Source organism: Pelophylax lessonae, assembly GCF_965119305.1.
Source record: "Pelophylax lessonae genome assembly, chromosome: 1".
Classification (NCBI taxonomy): Eukaryota; Metazoa; Chordata; class Amphibia; order Anura; family Ranidae; genus Pelophylax; species Pelophylax lessonae.
Window position 1 is genome coordinate 832474369 of NC_138768.1, and position 27622 is coordinate 832501990.

Genomic DNA, 27622 nt, shown 5'->3' on the forward strand with positions numbered 1-27622 from the left:
TCTCTCACTGAGAGGAGGCGGGGCAGAGGCAGGGCGGAGCACAGCCTCAATACAATACATACATACAGCTCACTGAGAGGAGGCGGGGCAGAGGCGGGGCAGAACACACAGTGCAGCTCATCTTCTGTGTAATACTGCGAGATTTCATGCCCTGAAATACATCCCAGCACACACTGCGAATCGCCGAATGATGTAATCGCCAACCGGACCCGGAAGTGAGAAGAGGATAAATAAAGCAGAAAATAAGGTATTTACTAGCAACAAGTAAATTAGCTTACTAACTAAGGGAAAGATTTTTGTCATTTTTGTTGTTTTTTTTTTTTTAACGAGTAATGGCGGCGATCTGCAATTTTTTTTTGCGGGACTGCGACATTGTGGCGGACAGATCGGACCCTTGACTGACATTTTTGACACTTTTGGTGTTACCAGTGACATTACTACAGTAATCAGTGCTATACATATGCACTGTTACTGTAAAAATTACACTGGCAGCGAAGGGGTTAACTTTTTTTGATAGGGAGGGGTTAAGTGTGTCCCTAGGGGCATGCTTCTAACTGTAATTGGATGTGGCTTGAGGTGTAAGAACAGAGATCAACGGTCCTACATAGCAAAACCGTATGATCACCATTCTTACACAGGGGAGAATGACAGGCGGCTTTGTTTACATTAGCCGCCTGCCTTTCTCCCGCTGTAACGGACAATCGCGAGTGCCCGGCGGACATCGGGTCCGCCGGGCACACATGCGGGGGGTCCGTGAGCGAGCGGGAGCGCGCCTCCGGCGGCACACGCTCGCTCCCTAGAGCCTCACAGGCGAGCGACGTAGTACAACGTCGCTTTGCCTGTGAGGGGCTGACCGCCGCAGTAAATAGTCGTGCGGCGGTCGGCAAGTGGTTAAACTCTCACATAGAGGAAAGATGCCCAACCCAGTAGGTGACTACCTTGTATCTCTATTGGAAAAGACACAGGGGATACTTTTTACACCTTGAGGAATAGAGGTTCGACATCCTCATATGTTGTTCTGTCTCTGGTAATAGTGGAATCTTTTGCTATGTATTAAATGTTGTAAAACCAAGAAAAAAACAACCAAAAAAGTAAAGAAACATATACAGCAATAGAAATTGACCTAAAACACCCAATAGTTTCTATTTAGCACATAAAAGTTGTACATCCAGCATGACTCAGCTTTCATTGCCATCACTTTAACTGGAGTATTATAGCTTTATTCCCAAGTGTTTAGTAGCAGAATCACCTCACTGATCTTGATGCTATCTCTCACGTGTGAGCAATATATCAGCATCACTGGTTTGTAAATTAATTTTATAGCTTTAGGAAAGCTAATGCTAAAAGATGGATAGATCTGAAATAGCAGAACGCTATAACAAATAGATCCCTTGTGTAAACTTCATCTTATATCTTCTTAGAGCATCATCTACTTATTAACATATACATTAAAATTAATAGCTTGGTGCATATGTGTTTGGGAACAGCGTGGTATAATATGGAATTATTTAAAGGAAGAGTATTCTAAGCCAGACTTCCCAACGTAACAAAGCAAATGTACAGCAGACATTATTGAGTTCCTGTCTTTACTTTGCAATGGATGCCTGTAGACAGGTGCAGTCTGCTTTCCCCACTGCAGGTGGTGCTCAAACCACAACAGCATTGCAGAGGAAGTCAAGAGGAACACGGTCTCTATGGTTTCCTGGGTCACTAGGGCAGCTATTGGATTGGATGCTGGCACCCCATGTAATTCTGGAAGCCATCTTGGGTCAGGCAAAGTCTATTTAAGCTCCTGGGCTAGGCGTGCATGTCACCAGTCTGTCAGGGACAGTAATTAGCAGCAGCAGGGAGAGGTTCCAGACAAGAAAGGAAATAGCAGGCCATCCTTCCTGGAAGCCTCCCTAATTGGATGTTGACCAGCCAGGTTACATTATGCCCCAAGACACAGTTGCCGTTGGTGCACCCAGATCTACTGTTATACTCTTTGCTCCAGCATTCTGTGAGTGCATCCAGAAGAGTTGTCTTCCCACTGGGTAGATTTGCTTTTTAAACTTTAACTTCAATACAGTTCTAATACCGCAAATTGATCCTGAGTGCTTACTGCTGCCACACCATGATGCACCTCCCCACATGCCTACCTCCTAGACTTACTGCTTATAGGAATAGGTACATACAGTGCATATTCACCCTTCTTTCTCTTTCTACTGCCCCAGGTATAGGAATGAATGGGGCAAGCGGCATGTATGCGTAGTGGGAACTAGATAGGGCCACATTGTGAAGACCTCAAGAGCAGAGATGAAGGTACATTTGTAAGTACCTGAATGTGACCTAAGCTGAGAAAGGTTGCTTTGCCTTGAATGGGCAAAGTACAGGTTCTCTTTAAACCTCAGCTAGCAAAAAAAAAAAAAAAATTGGATATGGGGTACATGTGTAACCTTCCATAGTGCATGAGCAAACTATTACACGGTCTCCGAGTCGGTGATGTGCGGCAGGAGGCCTAAGTTATAGGTCATAGGTATTACTTGGTTGCCTACAAGGGACTCCAATATACATTCAAACTATTGCTGGTTATTTGTTACATATATTTGGTATTTATATGGTTATTTAATTTGTTATTTATATTCATAACTTTGGTACAGTAAAGTGGCTGCTATGGTCATTAAATCCCAGTTAGTGTCAATGTGTCTTATTTCGGTGGTGGGGTGGGTAATGAAGTGGCCAGGCAGCTTGGGGGAAGCCATTGGTGTCACGATCCATTCCGCCAAGCAGGATCCATGGTCCACCAAGTGGAACTGTTCCTTGTTGATCCTATTGCTGTGTTTTTCTCCCCACTCTCTTCTCCCCACCACCTCTCCCCTCCGTCCCTGATCACCCACTGGTTGATCTGATGGTTGATCTGATGGTTGTCTACATTACAGTGTTGCTGAGCAAACTCATCATGAACACGCCGGATTCAGTAGGACATGTCAAGATTGATCAATGGTGTCTTATGAGCTCCAACGTACAGGTTACTAAGTGCACCAACTTTATCCTGTCTTTGTGATTTGGACACTCTATATTCATGAACTGTGATGCTCTTTACATATGATTACATTTTCAGTAATCCGAGCGGTAACTTGTCCTCACAGATATCTGCCATTTTTGAACCCATAGTTATAGCATTCGGGCATCTTTCCCAGCTAGCTACTGAGACACGGTTCTTACTCTGGCATGCTAGGGCACCCTGATTTCTAGGGCTGGATGAAGTGATCGCAGGTTCTCGGTAAAAGATCACTCCCAACCCTCTGAATCCATGCCAACAGGGTCAACAGGGCGGGTGGAGCATTGGTCTGAGTAGTGCTGACCCACAGCAATTTCTACCCACACAGGTCCCCAGGGTCCTTACAACACAACGGATGACATACACATGTGTGTATAGTTGTTTTATCCTATTTTTGTATTCAGTGTGTTTTTTGCATTTCACCACCTTAATAAAGTATTTTGATGCACCTTTAACCTTGTGAGCCCGGTCTGTGCAACCTTTCCGAGATGGTCTTTTCCCTCTCACATTTCTGTTCATGAGCTTGGAGGAAGGCCTGAACTTCATCTTCTATATTTTAGTTATGGTTGCACCTCTGTCTGCCACTGACAGGTCCTCAGCAGCACATCCTTAGAGCTCCGTGTGCCAGCATCCGGCGTGATGAATGCACACAGAGAACGGAGAGAAATCCTATAGTCATATTGTTAGGAAATAAAACACTTTTTTCAGGAGAATTGCACATTTCACATCAATGTGATAGGTATCTTAAAAGGGCAATAAAACTATTACAGAACTATTACGCTATTTCCTATTCCATGGCCGACCTCTCACAGAAAACAAGATGAATGGTCCATTTTAGGGCCTAAGAAGCATCTCTTTCACTCAGGTCACAATCTTAGAGAGAATAAAACCCAAAAGTACGCATCGCAGTCATGCATTGCATGGGCCATAATACCGAATTGACTTTTACGTTTCAGCTTTATATCTATACTGTATGTCCTTTTATTTCTTGCCACTTGATATTTTTATTGCCAGCCCAAGCCTTTGTTTCCTTACGGAATTTGCAAAGAACGACATCATTCCAAACGTTCCCTCTTTATGACAGGAGTCCCTATTGTCCAGGCCCCTGTGGCTCTGTGATTAGAGGTACACTGTCATGTTATTTGTGTGCGCAGACATTTGAGTAATTATTGTAACATACCAAAAAGTAATTTTTTTATGTGACTTTTGCATTTTATTATGCCCACTGTTCTGAGCTTTGATTGTTGTATTCCATAGAAAGAATCTTAAATATTCCCTATAGTGATCTGGTCATCTGTATACCAAGGAATTGTATTAATAGTCTCCAAACTGGGGCAGATGTGGCTCTTTGCTTGTCTTTATCCAGCCCTTGGGCACTATTCCTCCCACTGATATAAGACACTATTCTGCCAACTGACATCAACACTGGGATGCCTTTTCTCCCACTGACATTAACAATGGGGCACAATGCCTCCCAACAATACCAGCGATGAGGCACTATTCCTCCCCCTAATTCCAAATGTGGCAATTTTTACTCCCACTGATGCCAGGAAAATTTCCACTCCTGCTGACCACAGTTTGTCCCCCTTAAGTCTGAAGGACAATAAACTGGCCCTTTGTTTGAAAAGTTTGGAGATCCCTGCCCTAGATGAACCCTTACAAATTATTTTCAGGTCTAAGGGAACTCATGTTAAGTCAGTGGGAAAAATGCTCCTTACAACATTGGTTGCTAGTGGTAAGAATGCCCCCCTTACAGTGGTGGTCAGAATGCCATGCCATGTGGTGTTGGCCCTGAAACTATGCAGGCGCCATGAAAAAGAAGGTCATTTAACCATAGCTCGAGGAATTCCTGAAACCTTTTTAAGGAACCCTAGGTGTCCATGGAATCCTGGTTGAGAATGAATAGATCGTTGACTTAAGATCATTTAAAGGTCCAGTCAACCTAAAAGTGATACTTTAAGGGTGGGTAGAGTCTGGTGGCTGCTGTGTCTGGTGAGTCCAGTGGTCCACCTTTAGTTTAGGCTATTTTCATTCCTTCTGTATTTTATATAAATTAATTAACTATGTCCAATAGGGAGAGTAGTAATCCCTCATAATTTGTGCAACAGGTGTTCAGACCAAGGAGATCAACACAGGGATCTCATCAATAGAGTACCAAAAAGCTATACAAGGCTGTCAGGCTAATGACAATACCAACAATAGTTGTTTTTAGAACTGCAATGTAAACTTTTTTCCATGTTGTAAGTTCTGCCTTTTTGCTGGCAGTCTCTTTCCACAACTTCCTTGATTCCTTGCATACTTTGCAGCTTCTTCTCCATTTCTAAGGACTACATATCCCATGGCACATTGCTGTAGTGATTCCTGTACTGACTGTGCCTCCTGAAACTTCTCCTCTTAGCACCTCTGTAGTTCAGAAGACAGGCTCTGTGAAATGTGTGACACAGCAGTGCTACTCACAGACTGAAAACACATATGTTTGAGATTTTGTTTTACAGGGTTTGATATTAAATAAAAGAGCTGTGGAACACAGTGTAGTAGTATTTAAGTGATTGTAAATTAGTAAAACAACCCGTTCAGTTTAAAATATAAATGAAAGGCAAAATATTTTTGCATAGATATAAAAAATAAATTATAAATACATTTTTTCCCTTTTTTATCAGAGATCACATTATCTGTGTTCTCATCTGCATAAGAGCTGGGGAGAGGGGAAACAGCAGTACAATGAGCTTCCCAGAAATAGGCTGTGCAGGGGAGGTGTGTCAGGACAAATCTGATCATTGGAGGAGAGCACACTGTGTTCCCAGCATAGCTAGAGAACTGGCAATGCTTTGTTCTCCTGCTTAGTGTGGTCAGTTTTTAATTGGAAAGCAGAGGAACTGGCAGAAACACTAGGAATTTCTCACAAAGGAAGCAATACAAAGAGAACAGGATACTTTCTCATACAAGTACATGGTACAGCAGCCACATATCAGAATATGGAATGCTGGGGTAACAAACGTTTTGGGCGTTTTATAGCAGATGTAGTGAACATGCAATGCAAGCATATGAGCCTCTTAGCCTCTGCACAGAAAATAATCAGCTTCCAGTTTTTCTTTTTTTTTTTTTTTTTTGTCAAAGCTTAATTGAACAAGCTGAAGTTAGAAGCTGATTGGCTACCATGCAGAGCTGCACCAGATTTTGCACTCTCCAGTTTTAGTAAGTCCACCACAATGTGACTGGAAATATTTCCGGTTGGAATATACTGTAGATGGCAGAAAACTACTTAACCACTTGCCAACCGCCGCCTGACTATATACGGCGGTGGTCAGCCCCTCCCAAGCAAAGTGACGTACCGGTACGTCACTAGCCTGGGAGCCAATAGGGGGTGAGCGCGCGACGCCGGAGGCGCGCTCCCGCCCCGCTCATTCCCTAAGAAGCCGGCGCGTGTGACCGGCAGACCCGATGTCCGCCGGCAACTCGCGATCGTCGGGTAGAGAGGGAGAAAGGCAGGCGGCTAATGTAAACAAAGCCGCCTGTCATTCTCCCCTGTGTAAAAGCACAGATCATACGGTCCTGCTATGTAGGACCGTTGATATCTGCTGTTACACACACAGCCACATCCAATCAAAGTTAGAAGCACGCCCCTAGGGACACACTTAACCCCTCCCTCTCCAATAAAGTTAACCCTTTCCCTCCCAGTGTCATTTTTACAGTAACAGTGCATATGTATAGCACTGATTACTGTAGTAATGTCACTGGTACCCCCAAAAGTGTCAAAAATGTCAGTCAAGGGTCCGATCTGTCCGCCGCAATGTGGCATTCCCCAAAAAAAAAAACGCAGATCGCCGCCATTACTCGTTAAAAAAAAAACAATAAAAATGACAAAAATCTTTCCCTTAGTTAGTAAACGCAATAACTTTTGCGCAAACCAATCAAAATACGCTTTTTGCGATTTTTTTTACCAAACATATGTAGCAGAAAACAAATTGGCCTAAAATGTTAAAAAATTTTGATTTTTACATTTTTTTGGGGGAATTTCATATAAAAAAATGCTCTTTTTTTGTTTATAGCGCATGATCAAAAAATCGCACAGGTGATAAAATACCACCAAAAGAAAGCTCTGTTTGTGGGGAAAAAAAGGACGTCAATTTCATTTCATCAATAGCCCGCGCTATTGTCCGTTAAAGTCACGCAGTGCCGAGTCGCAAAATAGGCCCTGGTCAGGAAGGGGGTAAAATCTTCCGGGGCTTAAGTGGTTAAAACAAAAAAAAAAAGGGAAGAGTTAGGACCTCTTTAGAGTTATTATTACAATATGTGTGTCCCTGTCCCATGTCAACTACTCCCCTCATTTCTGGTTCCTTTGTCATTGAGACAGGAAGTAAGATGAAATCTCTAAGACAGACTTGGCAGAAGTATACTGAACAAAATTATAAATGCAACATTTGTTTTTGTCCCCATTTTTCATGAGCTCCAAGATCTAAGAAAACTGGGATTCATCTGTGAAGAGAACACCTCTCCAAAGTGCCAGATGCCATCTAATGTGAGCATTTGCCCACTTAAAGTAGAGTTCCGGCCTATTTTGCAGCTTTAGTGATTCCTGGAGTGCTCCCTATGCTGATCAAAAATTGGGCATTTTCAATTTTTTTCGGGGGTCCCTTACCTTATTTTCAGGGCATTTTTGATTGTACTTCCTCCTTCTCCCCCCTCTGTGGCCATGGCCACCCACATCACTTCCGCCTTTGCATTGCATCCTGGGAGCTGTTTGTCATCACTCCCAGGAGGCTGGAATCAGGAAGAACTCCCAGAACACTCCCTGGAATCAGGAAGAAGGACACAGCAGATTACACTGCAGCTTCAGATGCCCACATCCAAGATGGCCGCACCCAGACAGCGTTGTTAAAAGTAAGATTTTGACTAAAATCCAATACTGTACACCTTGTAAGTATGAGAATAGCGGTTCTGTAAAGGGCAATGAATTAGTATTATTGGGGTATTTTTAGTTAAAAAAGGTATTTGAGGCCGGAACTCCGCTTTAAGTCGGTTATGACGATGAACTGCAGTCAGGTGGAGACCCCGATGAGGGCGATGAGCATGCAGATGAGCTTTCCTGAGACGGTTTCTGACAGTTTGAGCAGAAACTCTTTGGTAATGCAAACCAATTGTTGCAGCAGCTGTCCAGGTGGCTGGTCTCAGACAATCTTGGAGGTGAATATGCTGGATGTGAAGGTCCTGGGCTGGTGTGATTACACGTGGTCTGCGGTTGTGAGGCCGGTTGGATGTACTGCCAAAATCTCTGAAATGCCTTTGGAGATGGCTTATGGTAGAGAAATGAACATTCAATTCATGGGTAACAGCTCTGGTGGACATTCCTGCAGTCAGCATGCCAATTGCACGTTCCCTCAAAACTTGGGACATCTGTGGCATTGTGCTGTGTGATAAAACTGCACATTTTAGAGTGGCTTTTATTGTGGCCAGCCTAAGGCACACCTGTGCAATAATCATGCTGTCTAATCAGCATCTTGATATGCCACACCTGTGCGGTGGATGGATTATCTCGGCAAAGGAGAAGTGATCACTAACACAGATTTACACAGATTTGTGAACAATATTTGAGAGAAATAGAAAAAAGTCTTAGATCTTTGAGTTCAGCTCATGAAAAATGGGGGCAAAAACAAAAGTGTTGCGTTTATAATTTTGTTCAGTACCATTCTGAGTTCTAAAACAGAAAAAACATGGCTACGTTTAGAAGTTAAAAAAATTATAATGAAAAAGAGATATGTAGAGAACTTAAACAACTGGCTTTAGTGTCAAACACTCAAGAGGGAATAACCAGAAGAAGAGGAAAAATGGGAAAAAAGCTATTTGATCAAACCATAAAAAAGTTGGTAAATAATCCAGGAAAAAATGATCATGGGGAAGCTCCAGACAGAACCTTTCTTAAATTATATGTGAACTCTCCCCTTGTAAAACAACCTATTCAGTGTAAAATATAAATGATATGCAATGCATCTGTGTATAGCTGTAAAAAAAAAGCAAAAAAAAAACAAATGATACATACCTTTCTTCCCCCTTTTTTTTTTTTTAAGTGATCACATGTCCTCTGTTTTCAGATGCACAAGGAGCTCAGAGAGCCGGGGGAGGAGAAACGGCAGTACACTAAACTTCCCACTAAATAACTGTGTTTGTGTGTGTGTGGGGGGGGGGGTGTCAGGACAAGTCTGATCATTGAAGGAGATCAGGCTAGAGAACTGACCATGCTGTGCTCTAATGACTACTGTTGTCAGTTTTTATTGGAAAGCAGGGGGGCTGGCAGGGATTTCACACAAAGGAAGCAATACAAAGAGAACAGGACACTTTTTTGTACAATTACATGTGCATCGGGCACTTATCAGGAATATGAAATGTGGGGTTTACACATTCTTTAACTTTTATTGAGTTATTATTTAAAAAAAAAAAATGTAATATAGTTTTAACCTGAGCACACAGCTGACATATATTGTGGTGTAGCAGCTGTGTTTGGTCCCTATTGTCCAAAATGTATTGAGTTATCATTTAATAAAACAAAAAATAAAATTGAATATATTTTTGCTTTAACCTGAGCACACAGCTGACATACATTGTGGTGTAGCAGCTATGTTGGTCCCTATTGTCCAGAAATAGTCTCCCCCCATATTTACATGCTATGTCCATAATGCTGATGCATCAGCAAAGAATAAAAGAGCCAAGAATAATTTGATGGAAAAAAATTGACATCCAGCTCCAAAGGCTGTTAATAAACAGAGTAAAAGTCATTTACTTCCCCCTGAACTGAAAATAATTACATTAAGAGTGAATCTTGACTTGAAGTATGCCCCAAAGATTCTCCGAAGCCCAGGATGGCTTTTGCTCTGGTAAAGTTTGTCACAGTGATGCATGCAAGCCACGTCCTAAATTGCTGTGAAGTGGAATGGACCCTGAGAAGAGCAGATGGATTGGGGCTTATCCAGTGATGTACACAAGACAAGGGAACAGATTAATACCGCGAGGGGAGACCAGGAGAAAATTGCAAAGACGAGGGCATTTCAACTCATTCATGAATCATCTCCAACTGGTATTTCAGCTGCGGGGCATCATGAATACTCAAACATGCTATTTAAAAATGGATCACTCGTTTCCTATGCAGATGTGAATGGCAAAGCGTGTTCCTGATGCCATTTCAACCTAAGTTTGCCAGTGAGGTTTCAGTTACTAGTAGGTTGACTTTCTTTTTATAGAGGGGATATCCTTGTACTTGAGGGAGAGTTGACATCTTTGCACGAGGTATAAATCATGTGCTGCTCTTTTTCAGATGAGAAATGAAAGCGTGCCAATTGAACATCTATTTTAAAACAGCTTCTGGCAGATGAGAAAAATCACACAAATTTGTGTTGCAATTAATTTAATAAAATAAATAAATAAATAATAATTAAAAAAAAAAAAAAAAAAATATATATATATATATATATATATATATATATATATATATATATTACCGTATCTCACAAAAGTGTGTACACCCCTCACATTTTTGTAAACATTTTATTATATCTTTTCATGTGACAACACTGAAGAAATGAAATAGAAATAGATAAATAAATAATAATTAAAAAAAAAAAAATATATATATATACATATATGTGTATATATATATATATATATATATATATATATATATATATATATATATATATATATATATATATATTACAGTATCTCACAAAAGTGTGTACACCCCTCACATTTTTGTAAACATTTTATTCTATCTTTTCATGTGACAACACTGAAGAAATGACACTTTGCTACAATGTAAAGTATTGAGTGTAAATTTGCTGTCCCCTCAAAATAACTCAACACACAGCCATTAATGTCTAAACCGCTGGCAAACAAAAGTACACCCCTAAGTGAAAATGTGCAAATTGAGCCTAATTCGCCATTTTCCCTCCCTGGTGTCATGTGACTCGTTAGTGTTACAAGGTCTCAGGTGTGAAAGGGGAGCAGGTGTGTTAAATGTGGTGCTATCATTCTCACTCTCTCCTACTAGTCACTGTAAGTTCAACATGGAACCTAATTGCAAAGATCTGTCTGAGGATCTGTAAAAAGGAATTGTTGCTCTACATAAAGATGGCCCAGGCTATAGGAAGATTGCAAGACCATGAAACTGAGCTGCAGCACGGTGGCCAAGACCATACAGCGGTTTAACAGGACAGGTTCCACTCAGAACAGGCCTCGCCATGATCGACCAAAGAAGTTGAGTGCATGTGCTCAGCGTCATATCCAGAGGTTGTCTTTGGGAAATAGACATATGAGTGCTGCCAGCATTGCTGCAGAGGTTGAAGGGGTGGGGGGGTGGGGGATCAGCCTGTCAGTGCTCAGACCATACGTCACACACTGCATCAAATTGCTCTGCATGGCTGTTCGTCCCAGAAGGAAGCCTCTTCTAAAGATGAGGCACAAGAAAGCTCGCAAACAGTTTACTAAAGACAAGCAGACTAAGGACATGGATTACTGGAACCATGTCAAGTGGTCTGATGAGACCAATATAAACTTATTTGGTTCAGTTGATGTCAAGCATGTGTGGTGGCAACCAGGTGAGGAGTACAAAGACAAGTGTGTCTTGCCTTCATTCAACCATGGTGTTGGGAGTGTCATGGTCTGGGGCTGCATGAGTGCTGCTGGCACTGGGGAGCTACAGTTCATTGAGGGAACCATGAATGCCAACATGTACTGTGACATACTGAAGCAAAGCATGATCCCCTCCTTTTGGAGACTGGGCCACAGGGCAGTATTCCAACATGATAAAAACCCCAAACACTCTTCCAAGACCACCACTGCCTTGTTAAGAAGCTGAGGGTAAAGGTGATGGACTTGTCAAGCATGTCTCCAGACCTAAACCCTATTGAGCATCTGTGGGGCATCCTCAAATGGAAGGTGGAGGAGCGCAAAGTCTCTAACATCCACCAGCTCCGTGATGTCTTGGAAGTGAAAGAGGACTCCAGTGGCCAGAGCGAGGTCCAGGCTGTAAGGGGGATGTGGCAATACCTACCAGACAAGTTGCTGTAATGTGCACGTAGTGCGGTGAGCAGTATGAGCTTGCGCATTGTCCTGAAGAACAGGACGCCCTTAGTGATCAAACCAGGCCATTTCTTCCACAGACATGTATGCACATCACTCTCACTCAGAACATGACAGCAATATTCACTATTGATACTGGAACCATGGGGTACAAAATCCACATGAATAGCACACATTTGTACCAGAAAACACTTGCCATCAGTTTACCTGCAGACAAAATGGTTCAACATTTTTTTGGGTGGTGGTAAGTCTATGGTGGAGCTATTCTATGCTCGCACTAACACTGTTGTCTGCCATCTTTGGACTGCCCCACGACATGTGCACTGCCTATCAGTAATTGGACACACTTGTCCTGCCACTCTAGCATTAGATATGTGAGGTTCATTTTGTTCCGAATAAATATTCAGACAAATTTTTCAGTATTCAGAGATTCTGATCTATCCGAATACCCAAATTACGGTAAAAACGAAGTTTACCGAATACTCCAAAAAACTACGGTAAACAAAATTTGTCCATATTTCAGAAATTTTAATTAAAATTCAAATTATATTTTACATCAAAATTCAGTAAAATTCAAACTGTAAATGATTTCTGAAATCAAAGTCAAACTCTGTGTGTTATTAGAGTACCATTTTGAAATAATGCTGTTTTTGTTAAGCCAAAGGGTTATTTAACCACTTGCCGACCGCCGCACGACTATCTACGGCGGCGGTCAGCCCCTCACAGGCAAAGTGACGTAGGTCTACGTCGCTCGCCTGTGAGGGTTTAGGGAGCGAGCGCGCGCCGCCGGAGGCGCGCTCCCGCTCCCGCGTGGTCACGGACCCCCCCGCGCGTGTGACCGGCGGACCCGATCGCCGCCGGCCACTCTGCGATCGGCGGGGGAGAGGGAGATAGTCAGGCAGCTTGTGTAAACAAGCTGCCTGTCATTCTCCTCTCTGTATAAGAGCTGATCACATGGATCTACTATGTAGATCCATTGATCACTCTGCATACAGTTGAAGCCACAGCCAATCACAGTTAGAATCACGCCCCTAGGGACACACACAGCCCCTCCCTCTCAAATAAAGTTAACCCCTTCACTACCAGTGCATTTTTACAGTAACAGTGCATATGTATAGCACTGATTACTGTAGAAATGTCACTGGTAACCCCAAAAGTGTCAAAAATGTCAGTCAAGGGTCCGATCTGTCCGCCGCAATGTCGCAGTACCGCAAAAAAAATCGCAGATCGCCGCCATTACGCGTTAAAAAAAAAAACAACAAAAATGACAAAAATCTTTCCCTTTGTTAGTAAACGCAATAACTTTTGCGCAAACCAATCAAAATACGCTTTTTGCGATTTTTTTTACCAAACATAGGTAGCATAAAACAAATTGGCCGAAAATATTAAAAAATTTTGATTTTTACATTTTTTTTTGGGGGAATTTCATATAAAAAAAAGGGAAAAATATTGCTATTTTTGCAAAATTTACGCTCTTTTTTTGTTTATAGCGCGTGATCAAAAAATCGCACAGGTGATCAAATACCACCAAAAGAAAGCTCTGTTTGTGGGAAAAAAAGGACGCCAAATTCGTTTCGGTACAGCGTCGCACGACCGCGCAATTGTCCGTTAAAGTCACGCAGTGCCGAATCGCAAAATGCCCTCTGGTCGTTTAGCAGCCAAATCCTCCGGGGCTTAAGTGGTTAAAGAGTCATTGTAATCATTTGATGATGATTTTTCCTTTGTTTTTTCACTTTGCCGCTTTCAAATAAAAAAAAATAAAAAAAATCTAAAGTTTTCGATTCCACCGATTCAAAATATATTGAATTGATCGTTTCAAATAGAAAAAATAGATAAGTTTGAAGAAAATTTGAAAAAGACACAAAACAAATTCTAAATATGAACTCCGAATATGAATCCCAAAAAATGAATTGAATGAATCAATCCAATTTAACAAAACTAAATTACTAGATTAACAAATCTAAATGAAATAAAACTAAACACAATTTTTCGTCATGCACATGTCTAGCTAGCATCCCTTTTTATACCTGTAAAATTAAAAAGTCCCAGTCTGACGTGAACGCCCCTCATATATAAACCTGCAACAACTGCATTTGATTTGGTATCACATTCTTGTAATCCTCTGTTCCTTTGTACAGGTGTTCTGCATGATAAATGATGATGTGGTGACTTACCTGTAGGGATGAAGGAAATTGAGTTTTCCTTTCCTGAAAATGAATTTTGAGTTAATGATAAGCACAAAATAAAATGATAAAAGAAAAATATCATAATTGCAAACCCCTGTAAAGTGGGGATATTTTAACCTTAATGGTGTTCCGTGTCTCACATTTTCAAACTCTTCAATTCTGACAATATCTGTTGACAGTGTCCTCCATGGGGATTTCTATTTTCAACCCCTGTCCCACTACTACAATTGTCGGTAACTTGGGGTCAGAGGCTGCAACCACAGCTTGCTAGAATTGCTGAATAATCTAATGGAGGGCACTTGCATAGAGAGAATCTAGGAGACATAGGTTTCCAGAGAAGTAAGTATAAACCCCCCACCTATGAAAACTCCCTTTAACTACCTGGGACTTGTTCTTGTGCCAAAAATCAGCCCCCCTCATTACATCATTATTGTTTTATTTATTTATTTATTTATTTTTTTTTTTTTAAGAAATAAAAAGGCACTAAAAATAAAATAATAAATAAATACAATAAAAAACATCAAATACACAAAAAAGGGGGAAACAAGCACATTTTGCCCAAGCAACTCAATGAGCAAAATTGAGAGTCTCTGTTTCAGTGAAACATTGGCAGCTATGAGATCAGCTACCAGTCCATTCACAGGCCAGGGGCAGGAAAGTATCCGAGCTGTGTTGCTTAACACCAGCAGAGAAAAGTCAGGTCACCAGTAGGGTTGAGCTCGGGCTTGGTCCGAACTTGGGATCAAACCAAACCTGGAATAGAGCTTTCATTTCTGCCCACTGCCACTTAACCAACTGTGGCCCTTGGAATTCCCTGCCCCATAGCTCAACATCAAAAAGGGTTGGGATGCTTGTGACATCATCGTCCTGATATGGCCATGTCAATGATGTCACAAGCATCCATGTCTTTTTGAGTATGTGCAGCTGTTGGACAGAGATTGCCCTGGCTGCAGTTGGCTGGGCAGCAGTAGGCAGGAGTGATAGCTTCCTTCTGAAGCCAAGTTTGGACTAAACCAGAGCTCATCCCTATTCAACTTCTATTAGTTTCAGAAGTTTATGGGATGAGAAAAGCAGCCTGAGGCAAGTCAAACACAGGTCGAATGCACCTGTCAATTTACAGTGATCTCAGACTCAATCTCAAACTGATGTCAAAAGCTTTCTGGATTTGCAGTCCAAAGTTCACCAACACTGGCAAAATCATAGGTCTGGTTGTAAAAGATAAAATATTTTAGCAGGTAAAACAGCACCTGTATATGTATTCTATTTATGTATTGAGCTTTTTACCTGGTGTTCAGCTGTAAAATGTCAATTTTCTCTTCAAAGTAATTTCTTGGAATCGTCTTTGTGCAGCACGGTAAAATGCCTGAGATGACACCTACATCATTATAAAATGTATAACTTGACATACAAAAGGATCAGGTTCAATAAACTTTCCTGCATCCTCTAGAGATGAGGATTGGAGTCTTAGGGGTTGTTTTGCATTTGTGTTGGGAACATTTTAATCATCTGAATGAATACATGTTACATTACAACTAATAAGACTTTTGTTGCAGAAGTGGCAACCAAGGACATGCAGTGCTTTCCCCATTACCAGTGTTCTCTAATTCTCTAATTTTGCAGCTTTTTGACACTAAATTTGATTAGATCTTCTTCCTGCCAGTTTTTCCATTCTGAAAGTATTTGATAAAAGACTTAAACCTGACGTTTAGAAAAAAAAATGCCCTACAGCTTTAGTCACTTCACCTACCTCTAATGAAGTATGTGCATGTACAGGCAGTTGGATCCAGGATAAATCTTCACTGCAGGGATGCCCTGGCCTCTCCCTTTCACTGAACCTCCAGTGCTGCAAAGGATAAAGGCATCAGATCTTCATCAGATAATCAGTAAAAATAGTACAGACACACCCTCTCCTTCTCCCTCCCGCATTGAGAAATGTGTTTTCATTGCTTACACTACTTGCAACTACATGGTTTGTGAATGGGGAAGAGCCTGTGAGACTCTCCTCCATTCACAGATTGTATTACAAGAAGATTAATCAATTAAATAACTTTTTTAAATGGAGGAGGAGGATCCCAATCGGACCATCTGTACTGCTATGATGGCAGAAGACCAAAAACTGATAACCAATGCAGCACTGGAAGTTCAGAGCTGGGAAGAGGACGGGGCATCCCTGCAGTGAAGATTCAGCATCCTGCACAATGTGCCCAATCATCAGCACTGCTCATGGAGCAAGAACTAAGCTTGATCCAATCTTATCAGCATATAAGTGTCCCAAAATCAGTCTCTCAGCAGCTGGATACATTTTCAACGCTCCCTGGTGATAAACAAGACCTTTTCCATTGGGCCCAGTGCTATCTCAATCAATGAATCTCAGTAAAGTTCCACAAAATCATATATATCCTCCAACAGGTGTGTATCTCTTCCTGCTTATAGTGTACCAGATCCCTACCGGAAGGAGTTGAGAAAAGCTTTATTAGACACAGTTCTGTGGGTCATTCAATCCAGTAAAGATCTGGCACACTATATTCAGGAAGAGATACACACATGTTTGAGGATACACAAGATTTTGTGGAAGTGGATTGGGATTCATTGATTGAGACAGCACCACCTAATGTATGACAGCAATGCTGCAGAAAAAGGAAAGAGAACCAGCCTTGCACATTACCCAAGGGGTGTTTATTAATAAGAAAGATAAAAGATATACTCACAAACAAATCAGTCATAAAAGCATATCAAAGTCCACAATGGACATGAAGCAACCAGGTCACCAGGACTATGTCTAACACGCCAGGGGAGCCATCCGTAGGGTCCCCGGCATGTTAGACATAGTCCTGGTGACCTGGTTGCTTCGTATTTATTATGGACGTTGATTTTCTTTTATGACTAATTTATTTGTGAGTATATCTCTTTTATCTTTCTTATTAATAAACACCACTTGGGTAATGCGCAAGGCTGATGCACCTTCTCTTTCATTTTTTCCGTAGTGTCACCATTGGGTGTTCCCAACCGTTGGAGGGCAGCAAGGTCTGGACATCTACCCGGAACCTTAGATATCCTTGATAACATCCACCGCCTTTACATCAATTTTTGAGCGCAGAATAGTCTTTTGTGTTTATAGTATGACAGCAATGGCTTGACTCTCCTAGATTTCCAGCAGACTGGGGTTGATTCACTAAAAGCATATAAACTGCGCACTTTGCAAAGTGCAGTTGCACCCTGCAAGGGCAGTTGCAGGAGAGCTTAGAAAATGAGGATAAGATTCACTTTGTAAAAAATACCCAATCACATGCAAGGAAAATAAAAAACAGCATTTTCCTTGCACATGATTGGATAATGGAAATCAGCAGAGCTTCATCTCATTTATTTAGCTCTGGAGCAACTGCACTTTGCAGAGTGCAACTGCACTTTGCAAAGTGCACAGTCTATTTGCCTTAACCCTTGCTGCAAAACTTAGCAGGTAGAGAAAAGATAAAGAGCAGCATATTTATTAATGTAGAGGCAGCCTCATCCAAGAGGGTTTAACTGGATGTTAAATATTAGCCTAGAATTCCATTTTACATACCTATACAAACTATAGCTGAAATAGATATGGTTAACACTTCCTGTAGATGTTAACCCAGCTATAACCATAGAGTAAACCTGCACCAAGATACACATAGAGACTACCATTGCTGACTTTGCTCTGAACAAGCTAGTTGCCTAGCCCTGAATCACTGACCTAAAATAAACAAGCAGACAACAAAGTCAGCTTTGTATTAATCAACATAACAACCAGATAACTAACATTTTCAAAAGGACAACCTACATACAGTATGTTGGCCACAGTAATTCCCTTTAATATTTTGTTAAAATGGTTCTTGATTATGTTTAGGGTAACTATGCTACAGCACTCAAAAGTGTAGCAGGTTTAACACGATGGCCTGAATTTGTTCTTAAAATGTTCTGCTTCAAAAAAAAAAAAATGAATCCGATTTTGGAAGAAGCCCAGAGTAATAGCAAGACAAACCATTCATTCACAGAATAGGCCTGGGAAAGTCTTGTTGGACATTTAGCTTTGCCGACAAATTTTGCTTAAATTTACTTATTCTTTGTAGTCATCAATACCCCGTTTCTTGCTAAAGGCTATCCTTTCTTACTTTTCTCTTGTGATTCCATTTTTGTCTTCCTTAATTTATGTATTGAAAATGGACTTGAGATGAAGTTGGAGTACCTTGACTGTTTTTTTTTTTTTTTTAATTATTTCTCACAGAGATCATAGTACTCTCTCTGACAATGCTTTTATCAGTCTTTATTTTCAAAAAGATAGCCAGTATCCAGGGTCACCATCTACTGCCTAAACTGAGATGTTCACTTAGAGATGACACAATCATGAAAATCCTGGAGGCTGTGCAATTCTTGGCACTCAGTGACCTCCATCGGGCTCTCATGAAACCTATCATCCAAAGATACAAATTCCAATAGGATCTTTAGAGTGCTGGATGTAAACCTTATGGCTTTATGTATAACATAATTCATGAGCTATCCACATTACCTTGTATATGTTGATAATTTTATTTTTATGCATGTCAGCTCTGAATTTTTGGTCTACTTGGATAGCATTCAAGTGTTCTTCAAAGGTCCATTTCCACTTTTTTGTATTATAGGGCCCTAAATATACAGTATTATGATGCAAATGAGTAGGAACTCATTAAAGACGACCTTGATACTTGACCTTTTTCATCCATTTATCATTTTAACCCCAATCCCAGGGGTCTTCAGATTCAGCGAACCAGTCCTTCTCATTTCTTTTTTTTCTCATCTGTAGACTCTCCACTCTTACCGCTACTTTAGTTAGACCTCTCCTATCTAGGAAATTTGGTTAAATGGATGTTAGACTTTGTAATTTAGATACAGTTTTGAAAGCATAGTTGCGTAAATATTGTACTTACCAAGCAGATGGAACATTTTTTTACTCTACCTCCCTAATCAATAAAATAATTATCTTCAGTAATAATCAAGAAATGAAACTAACAATATTAAAGTGCAGAGTGTAGAGAAATATCTGTTTATACCACCTGAAATTCAATGATCTCCTTAATAATTTTTTGAACTGACAACTCGGCTTCTGCTGCACTAAAATCCCAAGCAATGTTGTCAGTTCTGCCTTATTCTCCTTTTCCCTCTCCTTGTCCTTATTTCCTAAAGGGGTGTTTCTGTAGTCTCCAAGTAGAACACTGGACAGGGATGACAGCACTGGTTGGGATTTCAACAAAGGCAGCTTTGTCAGTTCAAAAAGGTGAGCTCACTAGAATTTTAGTAGATTGACAGGTATTTTTATGCCCTTACTGCCTTAATAAAGTCACAAAACATGGTGGTTTTTGCATTTATTGCAGAGGTGTACTGGGTATTTGTTTATTTGCTCATGCATTTACTTTAATGGTCAGAAAAGAAATGTAGAAGGTGGATCTTACATTGGCAGTCAGAGAAAAGTTTCCCCCTACAGTGGTGGTCAAAGAAACAGTGGCTTCTTACATTGGTGGTCTGCGAAGAAGTGGTCCCTTACACTGGTGATCAGTGGAGAAATGGCTGCTTACATTTCTGGTCAGTGGAGAAATGGCACCCTAAATTGATGGCCAGTGGTAAAGTATCCCCTTTCTTTGGAGATCAGTGAAGAAGTGCCTCCTTACGTTGATAGTCAGTTAATAACTGCCCCCTTACATTGGTGATTAGTGAAGAAATGCCTCCTTACACTGGTGGTCAATGAAGAAGCACCTCCTTACACTGGTTGTAGATGTGGTGTAGCATGTGCGGAAGCAGCAACTCACACAGACAGAGGCAATTTAGAACTTGTATTGAAGTAAAGCAACAACGGTTCACAACAGCTCAGAGGGACACCTGCCAAACCGGGTACACTCATGAATACCAACAAGGGGAAGATGATAGGCATCAGTCAGGTTGACAGCGTCTTTTAAGAGGTTGGAATTTGACCTGGCTGCCCAATGTCTAAGTGGAAAGATGTCCAAAGGAGTTGTTACCCTACGCTTTCCCTCTTCCTCAGGAACCTTTCCCTACAGCAGGTACTATCCCTAACAGGTGTGGTCCTTATCCTTACCCTACAGACTCACAGAAAGCATGCCAAGCCTGGAAGCCAGGGCCTTAAGTAGGCTCTGCCTGACCCAAGATGGCTGCTGGAGTCACATGGGACGTTAGCATCCAATTGGGTGCTTCCCCAGTAACCCATGAAACCATAGAGGAACTGTGTTCACCTTAACTTCCTCTTCAAATGCAGTCCTGCTGCGGAAGAGCGCTACCAGCAGTGGAGAAATAGACTGCACCTGCCTACATGGTGTTCAGAAAAGAATTTCCTCCTTACATTGGTGTTCAATAAAGAATGTACTCCTTGTGTTGGTGGTCATTGGAAAAGTCCCTGCCTTATTTTGGTGTTGGAATTAAGCAGGTACCATGATGTAGGACAGCCACTGTAAGAGACCACTGTTTAAAGAACTCCTAGCATTCTGTGAAGGAACATTAAGGTTCCACCTATCTCTGGTTGGGTAAGGCTATTCTGGATCATTGTGAGATATCTGTCAACCTATAGATTCCACATTTCTTTGTATAATAGGCTGCATCTTGAAGAAAGATCAATATTCTTATTATTTTGTGTTGTAAGCTTGGAGAACATTGGTTTCACCAAAAATATACAATGACAAGGAAATTGCTGCATTGTGTCAAAGTGTAAAAATGTTTTCTTAAAACGTAAACAGACTTATGGCCTGCACAATTGCCCTTGGTATTTCTTTTGCTTTGCTCATGATGACTGTAGATCCAATCTTGTCTTTATATATTCATAATAATAATTCATTATAATAATTTTTAGAAAACAGTCTTAATGACAAATTCAAGCATTTTATTAATTCCTCTGCCCTGTTCTGTTTCTTCAGGTTGCCAACCTGGCTTGCTCAATTTCCAATAACGAAGATGGTGTCAAATTGGTCCGAATGGCAGCCACACAGATTGACAGTTTGTGTCCACAGGTATGTGTCATTAATTTATTCAATCAAAAATTGTATTCAGACACACAAGATTGACCCTTATTGTGATGTTTTGGAGGTTCTTGGATATCATTGGGTAAAATTATCCATCCACATAGCCATTCAAAGGTTGTGATTTGAGAGGGGGGCAATGCTGTAGGGAAAAAAAGAGTGCAGAGCACCCTACTTGGGGACAAGGGATTTGTGATGTAAGGGTAATGTAAAGGGGCAGTGATGTGGGAGAAGGGTTGATGTGATGGGGCAGAGAACAATAATGTGGGGGGTGATGATTTGAATGGGGGTGAGGACACTGCTGTGAATGAAGGTGATGTGTTATATAAAGGGGATTCAGTAAGGAAGGGAAAGAGAGGCACCAAGCAGGCATAGTGTAGCACACTTTATTATAAGTAAAAGTCAATATGAACAAAGATGGCACTCACAAACAGATGAGGGTGAGGGTGGCAGGATAATCCGAGTAAGGGCCGTGATCTTTGGTCTTAAACTGAAGTTGAAAAAAAGGAAGCCGTGGGAGGGAGCCTGGTAAGCCTGGAATCCATCCCTAGCGAGCCGGTGTCTTGCAGCCCTGTGTTGCTGTGATGGTCCATCTGGTAATCAGATGTCTGCCCAGGGAAAATGTCTCCAGCCTAAATGTAAAACCAAGCTGTCAGTATGTTTGTGGTGAGAGCCAATGGAACGCAATTCAGAGTAAAGTCATGCCTCCTTCATCAGCCTCTTTTCCACTAGTGGAAGACGAGCACCCCTCTGTTCGGTTCACACAGAACATCTCGAACAGGGGAAATTTTCTTGCGAACATGCGAACTCCATTAAAGTCTATGTGACACGAACATGAAAAATCAAAAGCCCTAATTTTAAAGGCTTAAATTCAAGTTAATGGCCCAAAAAAGTGTATGGGGACCTGGGTACTGCCCTGGGAGACATGAATCAATGCATTTTTTTTTTTTTTTTAAACAATCGTTTTTACAGGAGCAGTGATTTTAATAATGCTTAAAGTGAAACAATAAAAATGAAAAATTCCTTTAAATATTGTGCCTGGGGGGCCTTAATGTGCCTTTAAAGTAGCGCATTTGTGCGATGTATGTAGCCTGCTGCAGCAATACTGACATTTCTAAAGGAAAAAATGTAATTTAAACTTGCTTGCGGCTGTAATGTATTGTCGGCTCCCGGCAATACAGGAAAAAACGGCATGGGGTCCCATCCCCTCAGTCCATACCAGTCCCCTTGGGTCTGGTATGGATTTTAAGGGGAGTCCAACTCCAAAATTTAAAAAAAAAATGGCGTGGGGTTCCCCCTTAAATCCATAGCAGACCCTTATCCGAGCACGCAGCTTGGCTGGCCAGGATGGGGGTGGGGCGAGCGAGCAACCCCCCCCCTCCTGAACCATACCAGGTCACATGCCCTCAACATGGGAAGAGGTGGGTGCTTTAGGACAGGGGGGGCTCCCCACCCCAAAGCACCTTGCCCCCATGTTGATGGGGACAGGGGTCTCTTCCCCACAACGTGGGCTGTGGTTGTGGGGGTCTGTGGGGGGAGGCTTATCAGAATCTGGAAGCCCCCTTTAACAAGGGGGCCCCTAGGTCCTGGCCCCCCCTATGCGAATGGATAGCAGGTACATCGTACCCCTACCCATTCACCAAAAAAGTGTAAAAAAAAAAAGAAGACAAAAGACAGTTTTGGAAAAGTCCTTTATTAAAAAAAAAAAAATAGTGTCCCCAGATGATCAGTCACCCGAAAAATAGAAAAAAAAAAAAAAAGAAGTTCCTGCCTCTCCGAATGCTTACTGCATTCTGAGCTGCTTTGATTTTGACAGCTCTTTTATAGTGACCTGATGACACAACCTGCCCCACAATGCACTGCTCAGGTGCAGTGAATAAATTACTGACGTCAATAATTTATTCACTGGGACAACCCAGACAAAAAAAGGAAACAACCCCAGGAAGGCAACCAATTAACTTGTATTGAGCCATAAAACAAAACCATTGTATAGCAAGGCAGACCTGAGAATGTAGCAAAGTAACCAACATAGTCATTACATAGACACTTTTAATTACAATATTTATTTCAAGCTAATTTCTGTTAATAATTTACTATATATTCCCTTTCAAGCAACTTTGCTCCATTCTAGCTCGAGTCTGAAAATTGCCCTTCATTCAAAAATTCTAGCCTTCATCAGACTCTCCAGCATTTGACATTTCTAGGTGTATTAGATACCTACATGCATCACCATGTCCTGTGATTCCTTCCTCCAATCTGTACATCATGGTTGTGTCCTAGAGTGATTTAGAAGTTGAATATAGAAAACACTGCACAATTGGGGGACACTGGCATCGGACACTGCTAGAAGTGTCAAATGCTGAAAAGCATGGCAGAGACTGCTGTGCTGGAACCAAAAGAAGGTCTGAGATGTAGGCCACAGGAGAGATCGATATAATACCTCTTCTATTGCAGGGAAAAGATTGACTTGGTCTCTCTGTAGGGATCAATGCCTCACCTAATAACAATCTACACTGTCAGCTAGTATGTAATGTTGGTTTATACTTGATATTTTTCTTGTATTTTAATGAACACAATTAGTAAGCCATGACTAAATACCAGTGTTGTATTTTGGATTTGAGAAATGCTGTTGACTCCAGGGGCATATCTCTTGTTCCTGAGCACAGGCATGACTAAGTCAAATAACTCTCAGCTGCTTCTGTTTTGGTGAGGGGAGTTTTACTTATTTGCAACTAAATAAGGGTTTATCTTAGTAACATATAGAGTGCTTTCTCTTCAAAATAGGCCGGTTTTCATGTCATGCTGGGTTCACATATATGCAAATTGGCTGCAATTTTAACCGCATTCCAATTCGCTTAACTTGTGAATGTGACTGTCTTTCAATGTAACCAGTTCACAGATATGCGGGTCAGCGGCGGTGAAGGTTGGAAAAGGGTCCTGTGCATTTTTGGTCCGGTTCAGGTGCAAATTTAGGTAAAAATGTGCACCTGAATCGCTCCTGAACCGATGAACAGAAACGCACTGGACTCCGACTGCAAACCACAGCCGCATTTATGTGAACCCAGCCTAAGTGACAAAAGGTCCTGAAGTTGCCAAATCAGCATGGTAGCCAGGAAACTAGTATTTTCAGAAGGAGAGGTCAGCTATGGCAGACTCCATACATTGGTGATCTTCACACCTCAAAATGAAATTTCACAAGGCTTGACATCTTGAAAGGACACAAAAGGAACTACATTTTTTTCTTCTCCTTGCATACATAGGGGTTACAAAAACTGGAGAGTGCAAAATCTGGTGCAGTTGTGCATGGTAGCCAATCATCTTCTAACTTCAGCTTGTTCAATTATGCTTTTACAAAAAAAAAAAAAAAAACTGGAAGCTGATTGGTCTCTATGCAGAGCTGCACCAGTTTTTGTAAATGAATCCCGTTATGTTTAGCAAGCATTACATATTCAGGGGGGTTACAATAAAACTAACTTGCAAACTGGAGTCACACAATTCCACTCTGTATGTAAGAGCAATCAGATGACAAGCCATTACCGAATTATGATTTTGGTAATGCTTAACGCTCAGAGGAGGAGTGTAATATGTGCTAGCATCTTTGTCAGGATACAAATATATAAAATCTACATGAAGATGACCAGACAGTCATCTTAAAGTGGTTGTAAACCTCAGACATGAAATATGAACAAAGCATATCCTTCTATAATATGTGCTTGTCTCAATTAAGATCACACAGTGTCATTTGTGTCTGCTGCCTCATTCCTCTGCTATCAGCAATACTCACTTCTGATAAGTTTTCCTGACACCAAAAGAAAATAGGTGACAGGGGAGGTATTTCTAGCAGATTGACAGTATCAGCTCTCTTCCTATGTGCTGTGTGAATCAGACCTCTCCTCACTGAGCTCTGCAGAGTGTAACTTCAGCTTTCGAACCCCGATTTTTGAGACAGCTCAGACAAGCTTTAAAATTCTGGACTTTGAATGGCTGTGGAGAAGAAAATACTGCAGATAAATGGGTACAACTTATGTAATACCTGTGTATAACATCTCTACGTATCACCTGAGGCCAGTCACTTCACTCGGCATATGTGAGGGTTTACAACAAGAGTCCATAATCTTTTATTGTTGACAAAAATGAGACAATAGGAAGGCATAATAAATGGCACAAGCAATACTCATCTATTGTGTCTATTAATACTCATTTCCTGACACAGAACCCTTTCCAGAAGTGTTTGGATAGAGTCAAGTAGGGAGCTTTGCAATTTTTTTCACCCAAGATACTGATGAAGGGGGATTGTTTGCTCCCAAAATGTATTGGCTACCTTTTACCTTCCTGTTGTCTCAGTTTTAACACTAGAAACAATAGAACGTAAGAAACCATTATGGTGCTCTTCGTGTTGATTTCACCTGGATTTCCCAGTTGGTGAAGCCATTGCCCTATGCAGGGGACCTCCACTTTTGAGGTAAAGCTGCCAAGGTTAAGTCATCAAGCCCAACTGATGCCTCTTGATTGACAGAGAAAAAGATTGAGTGCCTCACATTTACCTTTTCTTTAGGATACAAATATGGGTTCTGCCATTTTAGGCTGGGTACACAACTGATGCGAATTGGATGTGGGTTTACCCGCATCCAATTCGCATGACTGGAGAGTATGCTTGGCTCTCAATGGAGCTGGCTCATTGCCATCTCTGTGGCTGATGTGGAGCGAATTGCACAAGGGTACTGTGCGTCTTTGGCTCTGTTTCAAGTCCAAATTCAGGCAAAATTCCAGACATGATTTGTCCCCGAAACAGAGAACAGGGATGCACCGGACACCTGCTGTGAGCCGCATTCGTATTAAGTGTGAACCCAGCTTTAGACTTATTTTTCAAGATTCATACTTAGGGCTGTCAACCTTGGCCTTGTTTGTTTGACAATCATGTGCATTTGAGAATAGCCATTCACTTGATATACACAGGCTTGCTGCATGCATAGTATGTACTGTGCAGACCAGTGGCGGCTGGTTCATTTGGGGCGCCCCTAATCTACATGCAGGGCGCCAGACGCATGGAGTTCAATGGGGCTTTTTTTTTTTTTTACCATGTGATTAGAGCCAGAGGCTCTAATAGGCTAAAATAAAGGGTGGGCTTGGGGCGCAGAGAACTGCGCCCGAGCCATCCAGTTGTGTGACAATAGCGAATGAATAATCGCTATTGTCACACGGATCCTCCTCCTGGCCAATCAGGAAGCAGGTACTGAGACCTGTTTCCCGATTGGCCGAAAGGAGAAGCCCTGCCATTGGCCATGGAGGAGGAGGGAGGAGACGCAGAAGACTGAGGGGGCAGAAGCCGAAGCTGCCACAAGCACCATTTGCTGCTGCTGCCTGCCCTCCCTCCACATGTCCAGGCAGGGGGAGTGAGCCAGCAATGGGGGGGGGTATGGTGTGTGGCCTGGTGTGGTCCGGGGGGGGTGGTATGGTGCGGTCCGTCTGCCGCGCCACAACCCCCCCCCCCCCCGGCCCATGGAGCACCAGCAGCCACTGGTACAGAATTACCCATGGTTGTTTGGGAGGTAATGGATGATGCATTGTGGGATTTTAACGCCTTTTCTTCTTGCAGGTGATCAATGCTGCACTGACATTGGCTGCAAGGCCCCAGAGTAAAGTGGCTCAGGATAATATGGATGTGTTTAAAGACCAATGGGAGAAGCAGGTCCGAGTTCTTACAGAGGCTGTAGATGATATCACATCTGTAGACGACTTTCTTTCTGTCTCTGGTAAGTCCCTATTTGATTCCTCCTCTGTGTGATGTTACAATGGCTGCATCGGTGTGAAGAGGTTTTGCATTTACATTTTTGTCTAATATACAGAAGTCTCTCAAAGTGTTACAGATAAATTGAGCTCTCTTGAGAGTCAGGTGAGCAAAAGTATTTTATTAAGTTAAACTTTAGTAGAATGGGTGTTGAAGTTTGATTAAATGCCCACCAAGGCTACTTCTATTCTACATTTTCCTTGATCACAAAACTTGTGTTGCTGCACAATTCCTTGGTCCCTGTATATAATACATTTGGTTATTGTTCTGTTCTCGCTACACGTTTGCCCCTGGCGTGTATATAGCTCAACATACAGTTTAAACCTTCAACCCTGTGTGTAACTTTGGGTCTTTATTACAATGAACAGAAGGATGTACAAGCGATATGATAGGATATGGATATGCAATATGGTGAAACTAGATATAAACAGATAAAGAACATATAATAAGTACATGAACATAAACAAATGTGCACTGGATATACAGTTAACAGTCTTTAACCACTTGCCCACTGCTC

General features: G+C 41.6%; 1 protein-coding gene across 2 annotated transcripts in view; it reads left to right on the forward strand.

Annotated features, from left to right (window-relative positions):
• Positions 1-27622, forward strand: part of LOC309557588 (catenin alpha-2) — a 963358-nt gene that overhangs the window by 557102 nt on the left and 378634 nt on the right. For both annotated transcript variants that reach the window (XM_082260379.1, XM_082260380.1), the window contains exons 3-4: positions 21216-21308; positions 26914-27070. In XM_082260379.1, coding sequence (XP_082116505.1) covers positions 21216-21308; positions 26914-27070 — 250 coding nt within the window. The remainder of the gene's footprint in view (positions 1-21215; positions 21309-26913; positions 27071-27622) is intronic.